The sequence below is a fragment of the Cydia splendana genome, chromosome 21, assembly GCF_910591565.1.
Source record: "Cydia splendana chromosome 21, ilCydSple1.2, whole genome shotgun sequence".
Lineage (NCBI taxonomy): Eukaryota > Metazoa > Arthropoda > Insecta > Lepidoptera > Tortricidae > Cydia > Cydia splendana.
The window spans coordinates 10,268,768-10,288,519 of record NC_085980.1 but is presented as its reverse complement, the minus strand read 5'-3'; the positions used below and the strand labels follow the sequence as shown (position 1 = coordinate 10,288,519).

At 37.0% G+C, this 19,752-nt stretch overlaps 1 protein-coding gene and 1 long non-coding RNA gene across 2 annotated transcripts in view; one reads left to right on the top strand and one right to left on the bottom strand.

The window, feature by feature from the left end:
• Positions 1 to 19,752, bottom strand: part of LOC134801070 (uncharacterized) — a 105,445-nt gene that overhangs the window by 27,824 nt on the left and 57,869 nt on the right. The window lies entirely within an intron of this gene.
• On the top strand, positions 239 to 8,166 carry LOC134801065 (uncharacterized). The gene is made up of 5 exons (XM_063773593.1): positions 239 to 663; positions 3,765 to 4,480; positions 5,498 to 5,674; positions 6,266 to 6,419; positions 7,774 to 8,166. The coding sequence occupies exons 1-5, from the start codon at positions 532 to 534 to the stop codon at positions 7,840 to 7,842; spliced, it is 1,248 nt and encodes a 415-aa protein (XP_063629663.1). The 5' UTR covers positions 239 to 531; the 3' UTR covers positions 7,843 to 8,166.

The window sequence follows — 19,752 nt, the reverse complement described above, 5'->3', positions numbered from 1 at the left end:
CTTTTCCTACAATAGTCCCAATGCCTGCTGAGACCGGTTCATGGGTGTCTATTGTTGCGCCTGTGAACGGGTTCCAGCAGGCGTTCTACATGACATTAAAGCTCTCCAAAGGGCATCTACGTGTTGGATCTATATCCCCACGCAAGCCTATCAAAAGACCGGGATTTATAGGCCCGTGTTATCTAAGGAGATACAAATATTAGCGTTAAGTACAAGTTTTCATTTTCTTTTTTGTTTACAATTTCATTAATTTCTCGATATGTTATTATCAAAATCGACATTTGCTCATCACTAGTAATTGTCTATGGAAATTAAACACGTTTCGCGGCCATTCGCGCCAAAACGCCGAGGTTCGAGTAACGGGTTTTGTCGATGGTTATAAAGAACGCACAAAACATTATGCATCATAGTGACGGTTTATGCAATGACTGAAATAGTGTCGCGCCATATTTAAACTGAATTGATTTTGCTAAGAGATTTTATTGATTTAATTTGTATAATTATAAAATAATAGAACGGTATCCATCAATAATGTCGGAGATATCTAGTAGTACTATATTACCTAATAACATTTACGAGGAAGAACTAAATGATGAAACCACTATAGATATGTCGTATAAAAGCTTGGACACCATACCAAATATTAATACGAAGTCTGTATGCGTAAGTACTATAATATTCTTGCCTTTTGAAAGACAAAACTGCATTGTTTACTTAGTAGGAGATCCCAGATATATGGTCGACTTCACCAATCTGTCTGACGGATGAAACTATGAACATATGAAAGAAAATATGTTCCAGAACATAAATAAATAGGGTTCCCTAAAGAAATATGGTCAAGGCTATTTTTAATAAATTTTTGGAAAAAAAAATTTTTCGGCAAATTTCACCGATTTGTCTGACGAACGAAATAAGATTCAATGGAAAGTATACAACTTGTACAACATAAATCAACTAGGTTGCCTATCTTTTTCCGGTCACTATTATGTGGTTGCCGTGTTTAAAGAGGTGATTTTATATCGATAATTGCACTCATCTGTCTGACGCTTGAATTATACATCGGAATGATGGTAATTTTATTGCAAGTACAATGGTATAGGGTTGCCTGCGAAAATCCGGTCACAAATAAGGGTTGCCAGGCTTTTAATTAAAATAAGAAGGGAAGACTTTTAGCGATAACTCATGAACGGCTTAACTGATCAAGTTTGTTTTAATTTTATTTGATTGAGTTTTTTAAGCACTATTTTCATGATTTTTTTTATATTTTTTGGACACATGGTTCAAAAATTAGAAGGGAAAACCTTTTTTTTTGATTTCTAAACGATTATTTCCGAAATGATTCACTTTATCAAGAAATGTTGTTTAAAGACCCCTATTTATTTTAAACGGCCTATCCAACGACACCCCACACTATAAGGTTGAAACGATAAAAAAATTGTCACACACATTTTGTTTCTTTCAAAGCGATTATTTCCGTAAATATTCACTTTATCAAAAAATGTTCTTCTAAAACCCCTATTTATTTTGAAAGATCTTTCCAACAACATCCCGCATCATAGGGTTGACACGAAAAAAAAATCCTCACGTACATTTTGTTTCTTTCGAGGCGATTATTTCCTAAAATAATTACTTTATCAAAAAATGTTTTCTAAAAAACCGTATTTATTTCAAAAGACCTATCCAACGACATGTCACACTATAATAAATAAATAATAAATAAATAAATTCATTTATTCGCGACCAACTTGGATCAATAGTGTTAGTGACAGTGTTTATCTTAAGGCTAATGTTAGTATCTATAATATAATATACACAATTATTTACTTACTAGCTAATTCACTACTACAATCTCATATAACTATTTCTAATAAATAAATAAATAAGCAGATTTTCTCAATAAAACAGTTTAGAGAAAATCCCCCCACCTACTTATTCCTGCGCACATGGATCATGCAGCAGTTATTTATATACAGGCCATCAACCCTGTCCGCAATCATGGTCAGGATGCTGTTGGAGCTGGCCCGTACTCTGCGCACCAGGGATGTGGCTCGTTTGCGCATCGTGGTGTAGAAGCAGTCTACCCGCGCTTCCGCGAACATCCCTGACGCGCTACAGAATCTGGGCAACCCCATCAGCACCCTGTACGCGTTGTTATATTGAACGCGCAGAGCGTTGTACCGTTTATGCGTATAGTCTGCTCACAGGCTGCTCGTGTAGAAACTAGTACAGTAGGCTCTGAACAAACTGACTTTGACTTCTTTTGAGCAGTGAGCAAACCTGCGGGCTATCATATTCGCTCTGACGGACAACGCTCTGCGCTCACGCTCAATATCGGCATCATCTTTAAGGTCAGGGTTCACCAGATGTCCTAAATATTTAAATTGGTCAACGACGTTTAGAGGTTGACCATTTAATTTAACTGGTGGAAACGCCGGCGGGCATTTACCCTTGACCTTAAAAATAACGCATTCGCTTTTGTTGACGTTGTAAACCAACCCATGGCTAGCCGCGTATTGTTCACAAATTGAGATGAGTTTGGCAAGCCCACAAGCTGAAGCGCTGAGCAGCACCATGTCGTCGGCGTAGCTTAAGTTATTGACGCACACCCCATCTATGTGACAGCCGACACGGGTGCTGCTCAGCTCCTCTATTAGGGCGTTTACGTACAAGTTAAAAAGTTTGGGCGAGGTCAGCCCGCCCTATAGGGTTGAAGCGAAAAAAATGGTCACATACATTTTTTTCTTTTTTTTCGTTTGATATCTATGTTGTAAGATGTCATTTGATATGAGTTTTAAAATAAATAGGGTTTTTCAAAAAAACATTTTTTGATAAAGTGAACATTTTAGGAAATAATCGCCTCGAAAGAAACAAAATGTACATGAGATTTTTTTTTCGTGTCTACCCTGTGGTGTGGGATGTTGTTGAAAAGGTCTTTCAAAATGAATAGGGGTTTTAGAAGAACATTTTTTGATAAAGTAAATATTTTCGGATATAATCGCTTTGAAAGAAACAAAATGTGTGTGACAATTTTTTTAGTGTTTCAACCTTATAGTGTGGTGTGTCGTTGGATAGGCCTTTCAAAATAAGTAGGGGTCTTTAAAAAATATTTCTTGATAAAGTGAATCATTTCGGAAATAATCGTTTAGAAAGAAAAAAAAAAGGTCTTTCCTTCTAACTTTTGAACCATGTGTCCAAAAAATATAAAAAAAATCATGGAAATAGTGCTTAAAAAACTCAATCATATAAAATTAAAACAAACTTAATCAGTTAAGCCGTTTATGAGTTATCGCTAAAAGTCTTCCCTTCTTATTTTAATTAAAAGCCTGGCAACCCTTATTTGTGACCGGATTTTCGCAGGCAACCCGATACCATTGTATTTGCAATAAAATTACCATCATTTTGATGTATAATACAAGCGTCAGACAGATGAGTGCAAATATCGATATAAAATCACCTCTTTAAACACGGCAACCACATAATAGTGACCGGAAAAAGATAGGCAACCTAGTTGATTTATGTTGTACAAGTTGTATACTTTCCATTGAAACTTATTTCGTTCGTCAGACAAATCGGTGAAATTTGCCGAAAAAATTTTTTTTTCAAAATTTTTTTTAAAAATAGCCTTGACCATTCACCATATTTCTTTAGGCAACCCTATTTATTTATGTTCTGGAACATATTTTCATAGTTTCATCCGTCAGACAGATTGGTGAAGGTCGACCATATGTGGGATCTCCTACTAACTGTTTACCTTCTTATTCCAGGTGCTTTACCTGAAAGACAACAACATTTCAACACTTCCTGATGATTTCTTTCCATCTCTACCGAGTCTGATGTGGCTGGACATGAGAAATAATAAACTTACAGAAATTCCTATAACTATTCAGGAGCATCCTTGCCTATCCCATCTATTACTTCAAAATAATTGTTTAACTTCATTGCCCAACGAATTGGGAACGGTATTTAGTTTAAAATTATTGCAATTGAACGGAAATCCGCTTACATACCCGCCTGAAGAAATATTACAAGCCGGAACTTCAAAAATATTGTCTTACTTACACAATAAGTATATGGACGCCATATTCACTCATTCCCAGTCAGAATTGTCCGAAGAAACAGCTAGCATAATCAGTGTTTTCCCTGAAAGTATTTTTAGCCAAAACGCTCGTAGTTACAATTCGGTCATTGATCAAGCCCAGTTAGTAAAAAGTAAAACTTTGTCTGTGAAATTCAACGACAAGGAGGGTGCTTCGGAAACGGAAGAGTACTATTCGAAATTTAAAGGGAAAAAATGCCCAAGGTTGGCCGAGAGTCGTATCAGTTTCCCGCCAAAACAGAGCGCCAAGTATCTTCGGCCGTTGTACGCGCCAAGTAAGCAGGAACAAGATGCCAAGATGAAGAGGAGTTATTTGAAAGAGGTGGCGCTGAAGAAACATAAAGATTTTCTTGCGACCAGTGACAAGATTTTACAACAAAGAAAGTAATGTCCTATTTTTTTTCACTTACTTTTATTTCTCACTTCGACCAAACAGGATTTAAATTAGTTGATCTCGGCTAGAGATGCACCGGATATTCGGTTACTATCTGGTATCGGCCTATCCGGCCGTTATTTTAACATCCGGCCGGATACCGGATAGTGACTTACTATTCGGCCGGTACCGGATAGTGACCTACTATCCGGCCGGATACCGGATAGTAACTTTGCTTGATTTTGGAGTAAACAAATTGGATTTAAGAAACAGTCAAGGTCATAATAGTATATTAATAGTACTCGTTTATTATTTTAGATCTATTTCAAATTCCACTCACTTGCACGCGCACTCATTTCGAACCTAGAAATGAGTCCACGCGAAAGATCACTATCACTACGAAACAGGTCAAAACCTGCACAATGCGCACCTGAAAAACCAAATTGTAGGTATAGTTCCCCCGGACGAATATTCGGCGGCCGGATACCGAATATTCGGCCGATGGTCTGGCCGAATATCCGGTATCCGGTATCCGGCCAAACAACTATCCGTTGCATCTCTAATCTCGACACTCGCTATGTAATTTTTAGAATGCGCTTCATAATCCGCCCAGTACATATGGTTCGCATTGGTTTGTAGTATGTGCCAGTGGCACAGGGGCATTCCAGGAGAATGTCGCTTACGTAACGCATTAGCCTTGTATGGCTGCTACCGAAATCAAATCCGAAAATCTCTAAAATATAATACCAATTTGTTAGCCAACTCATGAAATATCAGACCCAATATCGCTTTCTCAGCATTTTCAGAAGTATTAGAAAAGTATTAGCGTTACGTAATCGTCATTCTCGTGGCAGCCCCCATAGTGGGTATAAGACTTGCTAGGGTAAATGTAATTAACTATGAGTTGTAGAGCAGAAAAGATCGTCCAAGAAAAAAATGCTAAAAGATGACTAAAAATTCGGTTAATTAAGGGTTAATTTAACAAGAGATTAAAATAACTCTGTAACTAATTAATTAATGTATTGAAGGAACGCGGAGCTCCTCCGCCAGTGGCAGCGCAACTACCGCGACTGTAAACAACTCGTCAAGAGCACCCACACCCCCAGTTTCCCCTACGACGTCAGCCCGGAGTACATGACTCTGCTCTCTCGGGAGGATATTGAGAAAGACCTGCCCGATAAATATAGGAAGAAGATTGTTCGAAGGTATCTGAACCTTAACACATTCAGGGCCAAGAACCCGACTGTCGAGTACACTGTTCGTAGCAACTACGCGCTCCATACGGCGAAACCGTGGCTACGCGCTACGAGCGTAACCCGTAGCACTTAGTGGCAATGAATGTGGCTACGTCCGCACTGACGGCTTACTTAGCGTCTAAAGTTCTAAAGCCTCGTGGCTTGCAATCTAAGAGGCAGGAAAGTAGAACGGGACAAAAGATATGGCGCGCCGCGCGTAACTTGCGATGGAAGAAATGACATCATCAATAATCATCATACCCCGTTATCAATGGTTACTTCATTGGCACAAGCGTTGGCAAAAATATTTACCGTGGTTTTGCCGTTTGTGTCATACTTCGCCCAAAAATGCTATTTAGACTGTTTAGCAATTGTATATTACCTACTTGTAAATTTTGATAAAAATGTGTATCCTTTTGATATCTAGCTGCCCATAGTAATTTAAAAATTAAAGACTCCCTAAATACCCTAACTTCGCCATATCATGAATTTGAACTGACTTTTCCAAATACTCATTGTCAGTCTTTATTTTAGTCTCTGACACATGCAATCTGTTCACAGGTCCAAACCAACGATTCCCAGAAAAGGCAACAGCGACGTCCACCTGGCGCTGCGAATCAAGCAGCTGTTCGACAATCTCGAGTCTATAGACCTCAACGGAGGGTCCATGACGCCTAGAACTGAACAGAAGGTGCTGCTCAACGAGATACAGAAGGTTTGTAGTTTTAGACAATATCCAGGAAAGACAAACGACGTCCACCTGGCGCTGCGAATCAAGCAGTAGTTCGACAATCTCGAGTCTATAGACCTCAACGGAGGGTCCATGACGCCTAGAACTGAACAGAAGGTGCTGCTCAACGAGATACAGAAGGTTTGTAGTTTTAAACAATATCCAGAAAAGACAAACGACGTCCACCTGGCGCTGCGAATCAAGCAGTAGTTCGACAACCTCGAGTCTATAGACCTCAACGGAGGGTCCATGACGCCTAGAACTGAACAGAAGGTGCTGCTCAACGAGATACAGAAGGTTTGTAGTTTTAGACAATATCCAGGAAAGACAAACGACGTCCACCTGGCGCTGCGAATCAAGCAGTAGTTCGACAATCTCGAGTCTATAGACCTCAACGGAGGGTCCATGACGCCTAGAACTGAACACAAGGTGCTGCTCAACGAGATACAGAAGGTTTGTAGTTTTAAACAATATCCAGAAAAGACAAACGACGTCCACCTGGCGCTGCGAATCAAGCAGTAGTTCGACAATCTCGAGTCTATAGACCTCAACGGAGGGTCCATGACGCCTAGAACTGAACAGAAGGTGCTGCTCAATGAGATACAGAAGGTTTGTAGTTTTAGACAAAATATCCAGAAAAGGCCAGACGGGACCTCGAGTCTATGACCTCAACGGAGGGTCCATGACGCCTAGGACTGAACAGAAGGTGCTGCTCAACGAGATACAGAAGGTTTGTAGTTTTAACGCTTTACCAGACTGACATTTCAAATATGACAGTCTTACTCATCGAAAATAGAACACATGTTTGAAGTGCCGTATGCCGTATGTGGGAAATATATATCCCTTAGCCTGGTAAAGGGTTAAACAATACCCACAAAAAGCTAGAAAGGGAACTCGAGTCTTTAGACCTCAACGGAGGTTCCATGACGCCCAAAACTGAACAGAACTCCGCGAGATACAGAAGATTGATTTTGATTTGTCGTTTTTTATATTATCATTAATCATGCTGGCAGCTTCTCTCGCGTGGAATATATAATCTATGTCATATTTTCTTTCCATCCTCTTAACGCATTCACTGCCAGGGGGCGTGGCCTAGGAACAAACTTATATGACGCTGAACGCACATGTGCGTTGGGGGCAGTGAATGTATTAACCTCTTAAGGAGTGGCCTTTCTAAATTATCCCCAGGATGACATTTTTTATCAATTCTTTTCGTTTCTGTAGCGCCATCTGCTTTCGCTGACAGATGCTAAGTTAATTTGCATTAAAATAGTGAGTTGATGTTCTTAGAATCTAATTTTTACAGTTGCCTCAGTTTCATTATTTTGATGTGTTGCAGATCACGGAAATAAAACAAAAGCTGATGGAGCTGACCGGGGCGAACGGGAGGTCATTTGCAGCAGATTGAAACTTAAATTTATTGTGTTAAGGTCCACATTTCCACTATCACCGAAGGCTCTTACTACCTACTTGCATGCATGCTATGCATTTCACTGGCAGAGTGGTTTCACTACCTATGTTTTTAGTTTACATTCTTATACAGGATGGCTAAAAAAATAACTTCATTCCCGTTGCCAAGGAGGTTTTGGGATTATACTGAGCAACTTTTACTATGGGACCAACCCCGAAATCGCGAAAAAAAAAAATTACCCTCCCATAGAAAAAAGACCAGCCAAAATGTATCAAACAGCTAAATTATTTTTCACGATTTCGGAGTTGGTTCCATAGTAAAAGTTGCTCAGTATAATCTCAAAACCTCCCTGGCAACGGGAATGCAGTTATTTTTTAGCCACCCTGTATAGTTCCGGATGAAAAAGGCTAGACCACAATTTATAGCGATTCTTCGACGGATAACATGCGAAAAGTAATAACTATTTTACTCGTATGGTGATGTGAGTTAAAATTATGCTTGCAAGGCAAAACACCTAGATTTGCCGTAGTGGAAAAATAATTTTAATTTATTCAGTAGGTATCATATAACTTAATGCTTGTAGCAGGTCAAGTACATAAACAGAACCATTTACTTATGTATTATTTATTTTCTGCATTTGTTTTGCATTATAAAAACATTTTTCGTGATTTTCTATAAGTACCCTGAGATAAATAAAACAAAATATTACATAGTAAATGTTTATTTCTGATTGATTATCCTTTAGATGGCCGGCACCATTCGATACAAAAACAATAATATAGGACGCTTACACAAGCTATCATGGATACGCGAAGGTTAACATATATATGTGTCCAGTTGCACAAAATCTCGTTACATTTACTTCTTAACCCTTTACCAGGCTGACAGTTCAAAAATGACAATCGAATGTCAGTCTTACTCATCGAAAATAGAACACATGTTTGAAGTGACGTATGTGGGAAATATATATCCCTTAGCCTGGTAAAGGGTTAAGGGGCCCACAGATTACCAGTACGCCGGACGATATCAACCTGTCAGTTAATCGCAAAAGGTGACAGTTCCGAACAACTTCACAGGCTGATATCGTCCGGCAAACTGGTACGGTGGGCCCCTTTAGGAGCAGGTTGCACCAAACAATTATAGCGGCCTGATCAACGTCACTGCAATGAACTATGAAACTTGCCCATACAATAAAATATTGCAAACGCTTTAACTGTGACAGACGGTTTAGCGCCATGGTATAATAATATACTCCGCCTGGTACTCCATTCCCGTCTTTTCTAGGTCACCTAACTGACACGGGCCTACGTCATCATGCGACAGCGCTATATGATAATATGCGATAGCGCTATATATAGCGGCCATGTTGTTGTGACGTAGGCCCGTGTCACTCTGGGAATGGAAGACCATGTTTTATTAGACTATGGTTTAGCGCAACCGGCCCTTAGGGAGTATAAGGTCCGGTTAAACTAAACTGTTAACGCCATTGTAGTTCGTTAGAATGTGCTTGTATTCTTTATGGGATGCCAGCTGCCGGCATATTTAACGTTGACGATCTGATCTGATATCAGATCGTTGATTATGAGTGGTGCAACTCGCCCAGTATAATGAGCGTTTGAGCAACATAAAATCGTCGGGTGACAAGCAAAAGTCACTAACTAACATCATTGAAATTATTGGACAATAAACCGTGTTACAAGTGTAATAAACTGCATTGTTACTTTAATCTTTTGATAGTACTTAGTGAGTTTTGCTTGTCACCCGACGAAATGTAGTTTGTCAAATAAAAGAGATCGACCATGAAACTCAAAATACTTATACCTCAAAATTTTGTGAAGCATCAGCCGTCCTCTAACATTTAACACTGAATACAGTCTAAATAATAAATTATATTTAATACAACTAGTAGACACAATTTAATTACAAACGATAAATAAAATTAGTCATCTCTGATTCCGATACATTTTGCAAAATTGTTGTTTATAGTAACTATTTTATAATTATAGGCTTTTTATAAAGTTTCGGAAGATTGACTTATCTTAAACATAAACAGTTGAGCTTTAAAGTATAAATAAAAATAAAAATGCTTTGACCTAGTTCAGTGAACAACCTCGAAAGTAGGGCATGCTCCCGGGAATTCCCGGTTCTCATATTCCCGGGAATTTTATAGTGTCTAAAGAACCGGTACTGAAGACCCGGTAGCGGTACCTCCCGGTTCTCATCATATGACTATTTATTCCTATTTCAATTGTAGTAATGTTTTAGTACTTTAGCTCGGGACTGTATATAACATTTAATAATGGTGCTATGAAACGGGGGACTCAAGTAACCCGACAAACTAACCTAGTAAAGTAGACATTCATGCAGGCAGGCCGTGCCGTCATAGTGCTGAGTGCATCGACTACGCTACAGCCGTGTGGTGTGGCTCGGCCCAGGCGGAGGCAGTGTGCCGGTTAATTTGGTAAAATAGGTTGGAACGCCAATTAAGTGTTTGTTTACAATAAAATAAGTTATTTATTAATTCTTATGCAATTATTTATATGAAAATAAGTCATTCATAAAAATCATAAAGATTGTACGCTAACACAAACAATTTCTTAAAAGTATTCAAAAGATGCCTTGAGAACCGGGAAGAACCGGGAAATGAAATTCTTGGTACCGGGACCGGTACTGCATGCCCTACTCGAAAGACAGACTAAGGGCTCATTTAGACGATGCGAGAACTCGCATGCGAGTTTCATTACATTGCGGTTTTTGATCGGTCGGTCGAATTAGACGTAACAAACAAACAAATCAGCCCTAAAATAGGTATTTTACAAAAAACAATGTTAGTAAACGATTAGCATGATTACCTTACTGTAATAATTAAAATTGTGTGATGAAATAAAATTGAATGATATTATTCCTTAAACTTATAAATTGTTTTAATACTGAGGCGTCCAAAATACATAGCGCCAGACCATGTAGGTTTAAAAGGTATACAGGGTGGCCAAAAAATAAGTACATTCCCGTTGCCAGGTTTTGCGATTATATTGAGCATTTTTACTATGGGACCAACCCCGACATCGCGAAAAAAAATTTGGCTGTTTCATACATTTTGGCCGGTCCATTTTCAATGGGAGGGTAAACTTTTTTCCGCGATTTCGGGGTTGGTCCCATAGTGAAAGTTGCTCAGTATAATCCCAAAACCTCCCTGGCAACGGGAATGCAGTTATTTTTTGGGCACCCTGTATATGTATATTGATTGTAGTCTAAATGCACTAGTATAACTATATTAATTCGACTTTCATTCATTCGTTATTTTTATTTATTTATTTCTAGAATTTCGTATATTGGAACACAATTTCCTAATCTATCCCACGCGCTGTCCCGTCCATGATGCCGGCGGTCAATGCCTCTGTGCGAGCGGTACAGCAATATAATCGCTGCGATAGAGATAGGAAATGACGGGTCAATGTACGGAACTCTTCGTGCATAGCGTCCTTACTATAAAGGAAACTTTAGGGCTCCTCTACACGATGGGCCAACGCCGGCCACTCCAAGGGACGCATTTATGCGTTAGAGGGAGCAAGTGATATTGCTATCTCATTCTACCGCATGGCTGCGTCCCTTGGAGTGGCCGGCGTTGGCCCATCGTGTAGAGGAGCCATTACATACAGATCAAACTATTGAGACGCTGGTCAAAAATGTCGTTAGTATTAAGGGATTTTCAGCTGCAACAGTCAATTTGTTAATCTACGACTGATAATATATGTTTTAAATTATATTACATGCTAAAAACGTTAATTTCAAAAGTTGTGCACTCTAAACAAAATGGTCTCATTTTTTCTAGATTTATATTTACAAATTCTCTATAATTTCGAAAATCGTTCCTAGACACGTTTAAACCATTTAAATACGCCAATTCAATGATTACCTATTGCTATATGTTCAAAATTTTCTGTACCCAAAAGTAAAAAGGTGAGACATTATGACCACATCGGTACATCCCAAAACTATGTCGGGATCAGTTGAAGGCTTTTGGGAATAGAAGGGTCCAATTTCGGGGACATAAGAGGCAACTTATGCAATTCGGTCGATCTTTGTGTGAACTACAGGTCGATTCACAAGAGCTGGCATGAATGGAATGAATGAGTGAATGAAAATATCTATGTGTATCACATTAAACAATAAAATAGTGGCTCTGACTGTATACTCATATACTGTATGTATAGGTACCGGTGTCATTGACGTATAGGTATATCTCAGGACGGGCCTTAAGGGCAATAATAATGGGACATGAATGGGGCCAGTACAGCGGCGTGACATCGCTACAACGCGATTGGTTGATGAGTTCGCATCACGCGCGCGATTGGTCGCAACTAGTTGCGTTAGGTTGCACGATTGGCTGGAATTCGTGAGTGACACCGCTGAACTAGTACCATGTTTAGTGTTATATGTATGTATCCCAAGTAACATTTTAGTCCTATAATTTTAGTTTTTATCGCTAAAAGCTTGTATAGACGTCGTATTAAGGTTTCAGAGGTGACCACCTGTCGTATAAAAGCGCTTGGCAACACCTTTTTGCTCTATAGGCTTATACAGCTAATATATTCTATAAGCAATTGATGTAAAGGTTTATTTCATCATTTTATAGAGCCGTTATAGGCGTGTACTATAACAGGTTCAAATATAACCACTATAGAGCAAGTATTTGGAATCACTTTTATGCAACTAATTTGCGCTATTAAGGTTCCCTGCCAAGCCGCTATAGTTTTGTGTTTTAACAGTGACAAAAACCCAACTATACAACGATTTTAGGATATAGTGGCTTTAGAGATCACTGCTATAGTACATAATACTTTAGTAGTTTGCGCTATTAAGGTTCCCTGCTAGCCGCTATAGTTTTGTGTTCTAACAGTGACAAAAACCCAGCTATACAACGATTTCAGGATATAGTGGCTTTAGAGATCACTGCTATAGTACATAATACTTTAGTAGTCATATGAACACTATTATAGAACTGTTTTGCTCTATAGTAGCGTTTTTGGGACATATTTATAGCGTTAAAAAGCGCTTTAGTAGTTTGTAAATCCCTATTATATCTCATCGCTGTAAACGTCACAATGACTCTTTTATATCACAAAACTGTTGTATAGTGGTTTTGTTTTTTCTTTTAAAAGACAACAGCGTTATAGTTGAGTTTTTATGTCTTTTATAAACCGAGTTAGATACATAAAGGTAGAAAACGACTACTTGTAAATGATAAATTTGATCTGTAATGGCTACTTATATCTTGCTTATATAAGTTCAGGCCTAAGCCACATAATGTGGTTCCGTACAAAATATTTTTATATTTTAATGAATTGATAAAAAAGACCCCAGTGATATTAGTGACTGTAGGTGAGATTTATCATCAATGATTTAATACAAGCATAAAATCGTGACGGTTTAGATATTTATCGACATCCATTATTAGCACATTTTTTTTACCAATCACACTGTAAAAGGAAACAACAGTAATGACTACATCTAAATTAAAAAAAATCCTATATCTTTCTAAAGAGTTTGTAGGTGTAACTGGGTCACAGTAAAATTCTTTTGGAACCCTAATTTTAATCATGATGGCGGTGAATATTTCGTCGTAAGTTATATAGTTAGCCTATAAAAGCGTCTAGAGATGGGTCGCGGGTATTTACCCAATTTACCCACCCAGGTAAATACCCGGTAAATACCCATCTACCCGGTATTTACCCGTATCTACCCAAATGGACGGGTAGATTCATTTCTTGTTGCACATGTCGATTTGTGTTAAAGTGGAGATATAAACCGAGTTAATGGCTGTAATTATTGTGTGTCATTTAAAAAGAAATGGTTTAGTTGCAGTTGCAGTTGTAACTAAGGAATTTTTAGTACAATTTTAATAAATATTAAAAAAGGCCGTCATAAGAGTATTTTTATTAGACTTGAGTAAATTATCGTACTTATACGTTGATAATACACATTCCAACTTCGGTCGGCGGGGGGTGCGGTTGGGGGGAGGGGGGAAAAAGTGAACTTTTTCATATTTCTTGGAATCTGTCATTAATATCGAAAAGTGTTGTATGTACAAACTAAAGTAGACATAATTTTCTACAAAAAAGGTTATATACATTTTTGTCCTAAAACTAACTGTGTTTGACTTATAAGCTTCACAAGTTGGGATACTGCACAATTTTTTTTATTATCATTCATAAGTATTCTTTATTTTCATCTTTCTAATGTATATTAAAAGCATTTTAAAACATTTCCGGAAGCCAGGGAATGATTTTACACGATTTTCATAATTGGACTGATATGTTAAAATCGAACTTCACCTCATAGCAACCTTTTCGTAATTAGTTTGAACATACATTTTATGTAACATTGTAAAAAAATACTTAAATTAATCTTATTTATACTCACATACCATTAAACACATCAAATTTAGAAGAAAAACGAAAATACCCGCGTATTTACCCGCGGGTAGGTAAATATCGGGTATTTACCGGGTAAATACCCGCTCTCGGGTATTTACCCGGGTAGTTACCCATCTCTAAAAGCGTCGGATTTACTTCTTGGCTGTATAGTAGTAACTATGGTGAATATCATAATATTTTATTAAATTATTTTATTAAAAACATAAATAAATCGAGGGGGCATTTAAAATTCCTCATTAAACTAATACTATTCTAACGGTAAAACTTCCGTCCCATATACTTTTTGCACTAAGGACCGAATTATTCGACATCTAAATGGCGCATATTAATATAAAGTCTTTAGGTACTTATCACCATTTTACTTAGTACCGTTTTTGTGAAGTAAACACACAACAAAACCACTCACAACAGTTGATGGAAAACTTGATAGCAAATTTCGTAGTAAAGGAACTATGAATTCTACAATAGTATAAAAAAGCACTATAATACAATTTCAAATACTACTATAGTATAAAACAAGCACTATAATGGAATCTCAAATGCCACTATAGTATAAATTAACACTATAATGGCGTTACTGACAACAAATTAGCACAAAAGTGATCATCACATCACTTTTATAGACCTAGAACGTCACTACTGACACTGCTACAGGTCTACTATATCACTGAATGGCACATAAGATGCGCCATTTCGGCTTTATACAATCTTCTTTGGTCTTTTATAGGACCTTAGGTGGTATTTGGGAAACGTTCTATCGACTACTATAGAACCACAAATTGTTACTTGGGATGTATAAACTCTTTATTGTACAAAATACAAATTTATGGCACAGGATAGGCAGTACAAAGGCGAACTTATCCCTTTAAGGGATTTCTTTCTTTATATAATAATCATACGTCAATGACCGGTGTCAAATGAAAGTTTCGTTCATTCCATTCGTGCCAGTTTTCGTGAATCAACCTGTACAATCTCTCTACGTTATCCGCTCTTTATTTAAGTGGCTGGCCCTGGGCCTTGTATTTATATATTTTCAAATAAGTTAAACTTTGATGCCTAATTATATAGGTATCAGCTATAATTATTACCTAAAGCCTAGGCTGAAGCGCCTTTAGCTAGCGTTAGCGAATATAATATGAAATTTAGTCACGGAGTGTTGGCACTAACTATATCACTACCGTTCGCGTTCTAAAGTATTTCCATAGAGTTAGACCAAGACAAGTCTGCAACGATTTTGATAGAACACAAAGTTCTATGAAATTTTGACGTATAATACTTGCACTGCGTTTGCTATCAAAATCGTTGCAGACTTCTCTTAGTCTTAGGTAGTTGTATTGTTCTATATATAGAGACATAATAGACATATCTCATTTTGTAGATACTTTGGAAGTAAGGAATGCAAATCGGTTATTTTATGTATGGAAATAACCGCGGTTTCGGTTAAAAACCGAATATTTCCATACAAAAAATAACCGATTTGCATTCCCTATTTGGAAGTCTGATAAGTGATGACATTTGATGCTGAATGTATCACTAAAGCATCCTTACACTCGTCACACTCGTAACAAAAAGGGATTAGCAGTATAACTATGAATAATTAATTAATTATCTACATTGTACATAGATATACAACGTGTCCCTAACCTATGGACAAGTCTTAACGTGCATATGCATATTGAATAATGAATTAGTAATATACAAAGTTGTACCTCTAATATTTATGGATAAATGTTTAACGAAAAAAATCTTAGGAGCTGTTTGTAGGTATAGTACATAGACTAGGAATCCTCTTTCTAGTCTATGGTATAGTAAGAGAGCATGTCTTATTATATAACAGTAATATCTTAATTTTATGAAATGTGTGCCTACTTAAACCAACGAATATAACCACAATTATTATTATTGGGTATTATTTTTTATTTTCGAATAGTTAGGAATACATTTGTCACAAAATTAAGATTGTTTCCTATTTATTTAAATAAAAATATTCATAATGCAGTCGACAGGGTCTACACCTTGTCCAGAAGCAAAGGTCACGTTGTATAACATTTAAATATATACAATTAAACATCAAGTTATAAATCCTGATTATACATACACAAACAATGTTAGTCGTAATAATAGTTTATCTGATCTTACTTATATGACCGTAATTCACTAGTATAAAACATTTTAACATTATTCAAGTTTTTTAACATACAAATTCCAGACGCTATCGTACTCTTAAGACTCTATTTCTTGCATAATTTATTGAAAATTTTACAACTACAATAATTCTGTTTCATATCAAATGTATTTGGGTAAACTTCAATGTGTGATCTTTCAAACTCTAGCCTCCTAAGGTGTGAATTTAATTTAAGCGCTTATTTTTCTATTAAAATCATACAAAAATAAACACCTTTGAAAAGACACTCCTATTTACTTGTATCAAAGTCACAAAGTGAAGTCAACCCTATAATTGTAGTAATAAAGTCAAAAATTCCAAACATTCAAATATCACAATGACTACGTCCCGCGTGGTGCTCATTGCTCAGTCATTTGCTTCAGTCTTTCTTGCCGAAATCGCGACCCGAAAGCCTATTAATTCAATTGTATTATTGAAGTTTCCGTCTCTTTCATGTATATTATAACAGAAAGACGCGTTTCTCTTGAAGATAATCTTACAAATAATTCAACTTGACAACTAACTAACAATGCTGGAATTCTGTTAGTGCCTCCGCTTCTTGTAGTCATTAGCAATAGTATCTTACACAACTAGGGCCGCAAAAATATGTGACACGTTCTTATTTGGAGCGCGTCATATATTTTTGCGGCCCTAGTTATGTAAGATACTATTGCTGATGACTGTACGCCTGCATTTTAATATAATTAAAGTATGTGTCTGTCTGTACCCCTAGTCATCCTAGTGTAATATTCGAAAGCGTGACATGACGTACGTGTTTGCGTTAAGTGTAATTTTGCATGGGATTCTGAGTTTCCAAAACGTCCCATACAAAAATGGACATAACGCAACGTACGTCAGGCTATCGGATGAAATATACACTAGGGGTTATGAAGTTTCTTTAGTTCGAAAACAAATCGAATATTTTTGTGGTCAGGTCGCGATCTCGTGACTAGCTTCCTGCCTTCATAATTTATATTATATTTAGAGAGACACCACATTAGCGTCTTTTGAGCGTCGGCGTCTAGTCAACTCTAGACTGCTGATCGACGCAACGTTGGCGCAACTACGCAGCAACACCATATTCCATTAGCGTGGGGTCTTTCTAAATCAAGCTAAAATATGCCTAACGGACATTGATATCATCCGCAAGTGATTTTTTTCTTAAGTAAGCTCTGTTTTATATTAGGTATATCCCAGAAAATAAAATAACAGATCAATTAGACAATTTCATTATTCAATCTGCCCAATCCAATTGGCATTTTGGTAGAAAACTAGTCAAATAGGGTATGTGTTTGTACAAACAGCAACACTAAGGTCCATGTAGTAAGGTCCAGGTAGTGGACCTTATTACAAAAGGCATAAGGTCCACGGACAACGATGGACAGTTCAGAGTGTGGGCGATGGTATTATCTAGATACGATAACTGGGTGTGGCTATAGTGAAAAGGTGTACAAGCCTCGCGCAGATCCGGTGAAAAAGGGTACAAGTGTTACACTTTTCACTAGAACCACAGTTTAAGATACAAAATTAAAAGCTGTATAAAATATGTATACATACTCGTACCTGGTAGAAGTTCTCGTGCCAAAAATGAGTGTTTGACAACATCTAGATTCTAGGTATGATCGCGAAGGGGTTATACGTCAACGGAATAAAATAAAAATATTGCGCTTACTAACCATTTTAAAATAAAATTGACTATAAAAGCTCTTATTGCTTAGTTTAAAAATGTTATTACAATACGTGGATACAAGAAAATTATTTAATCATTATTTTGTATAAAATAGCAAGTTTGATATGGACATTAGATTGTAGTATTGACTCTTTAAATTTTATAGCGATAGAGGTAGTGTTAGGGCCGATACAGACGGACGTCGGCGTGCAGTTCCCATACAAGTTGCAGTCCGTGTGTACCGAACCTTAGAATTTACAATTTGTTTTGATTAAACATTTCTAATGATGTAATGATCCATCGGTTAACGAAAGAATGATAATACTTAAGAGTCACACCAATGTAGGCGCCGCCATACAATCGCTATTTCACTCTCATTTTGAAATTCAGGTCTACAAAGAAATTAGAACGAGTAGAAGTTATACACAGAAAACTTCTATTAACTGTTTTCTTCGTGTAACAATTTTTAACAACGAAAACAAATACCAGACAACATATATTATATAGTTAATATATGTTATGTCATATACGTAAATGTTCATGCCAAGTTTAATGTAATTTAGCCATGTCTTTTTAAAATGAAGAGTAACTTCGATTATATGGGAGCGTCGTTTTGGCGGCCGGGACTTAATAAAAATCAGTTTATAAAATCACATGGAAGGTTACATACATACAAATACTATAGACACAATACACTATTAATTTAGGAGACATACCGACAGTTCAGATTTTCACAAACCGGTGGATGATACTGAAACAATGAGACAATTTTATAGTTAGTATATGGTTAGTATCATCTAACTAATTGAAACAATAATTTAAAATTTCTCTTAAATTTGATTGATAGATAGATAGATAGAATACTCTTTATTGGCACACCTCAGTAAAAAGATACAAAAGAAAAGTACAATTGATTAAATGTAGAGGCAGACAACAGGCGGTCTTATCGCTAAAGAGCGATCTCTTCCAGACAACCTTTGGGTAGCGGAAACAGAGAAGTACTTAATCGAAAAAGTAGGTGTTGCAAAGAGAACATTATGGAGCCTACGTTCACACACACAATCACATTGAATAAACATACACATATACGAAATACAAATAGACATACATAAACATACATATATATATATATAAAATAACCGGGATATAACTAAAAATATGACAGCAACATGTCAGCCACAGAGTAGGTAACATACAAACACTAGGGGAGAGATAGATAATGTTCTTTTAGTAGTTTTTTGAAAGCAGCAAGAGATTGAGCGCGCCTAATGCCTACTGGTAAAGAGTTCCAGAGTCGGACAGCTTGAAAGGTAAAAGAAGTGTTATACAATTTTGAAGAAGAAGACGGAACGGAAAGAAGCAGACTGCGCGACAGCCTCACAGAGTTTAAATAATTGAAACGCTCCTTCAGATAGCGAGGAGTTGCTGGAAGGAAAAGAATAGAATATAGGAGAGACAGAATATGAAAATTACGACGCAAACGAATAGGCAGCCACTTGAGCTGTGAGCGAAAAAGAGAAACATGGTCATACTTTTGATATTGAATTTAAAACGTTTGTAAAGAGTCCATACAACCATCGGCCAATCTCCCTGTCAACTGAGAATTATGGAAAAAAGTAATTAAAAATAACAACAAT

Excerpts from the sequence above, each read along its gene's own strand:
- LOC134801065 (XM_063773593.1), top strand. The coding sequence starts at position 532 with ATGTCGGAGATATCTAGTAGTACTATATTACCTAATAACATTTACGAG. Across the intron at positions 664-3,764 it reads TTAATACGAAGTCTGTATGC|GTGCTTTACCTGAAAGACAA; the intron begins GTAAGTACTATA and ends TTCTTATTCCAG. Across the intron at positions 6,420-7,773 it reads TGCTCAACGAGATACAGAAG|ATCACGGAAATAAAACAAAA; the intron begins GTTTGTAGTTTT and ends GATGTGTTGCAG.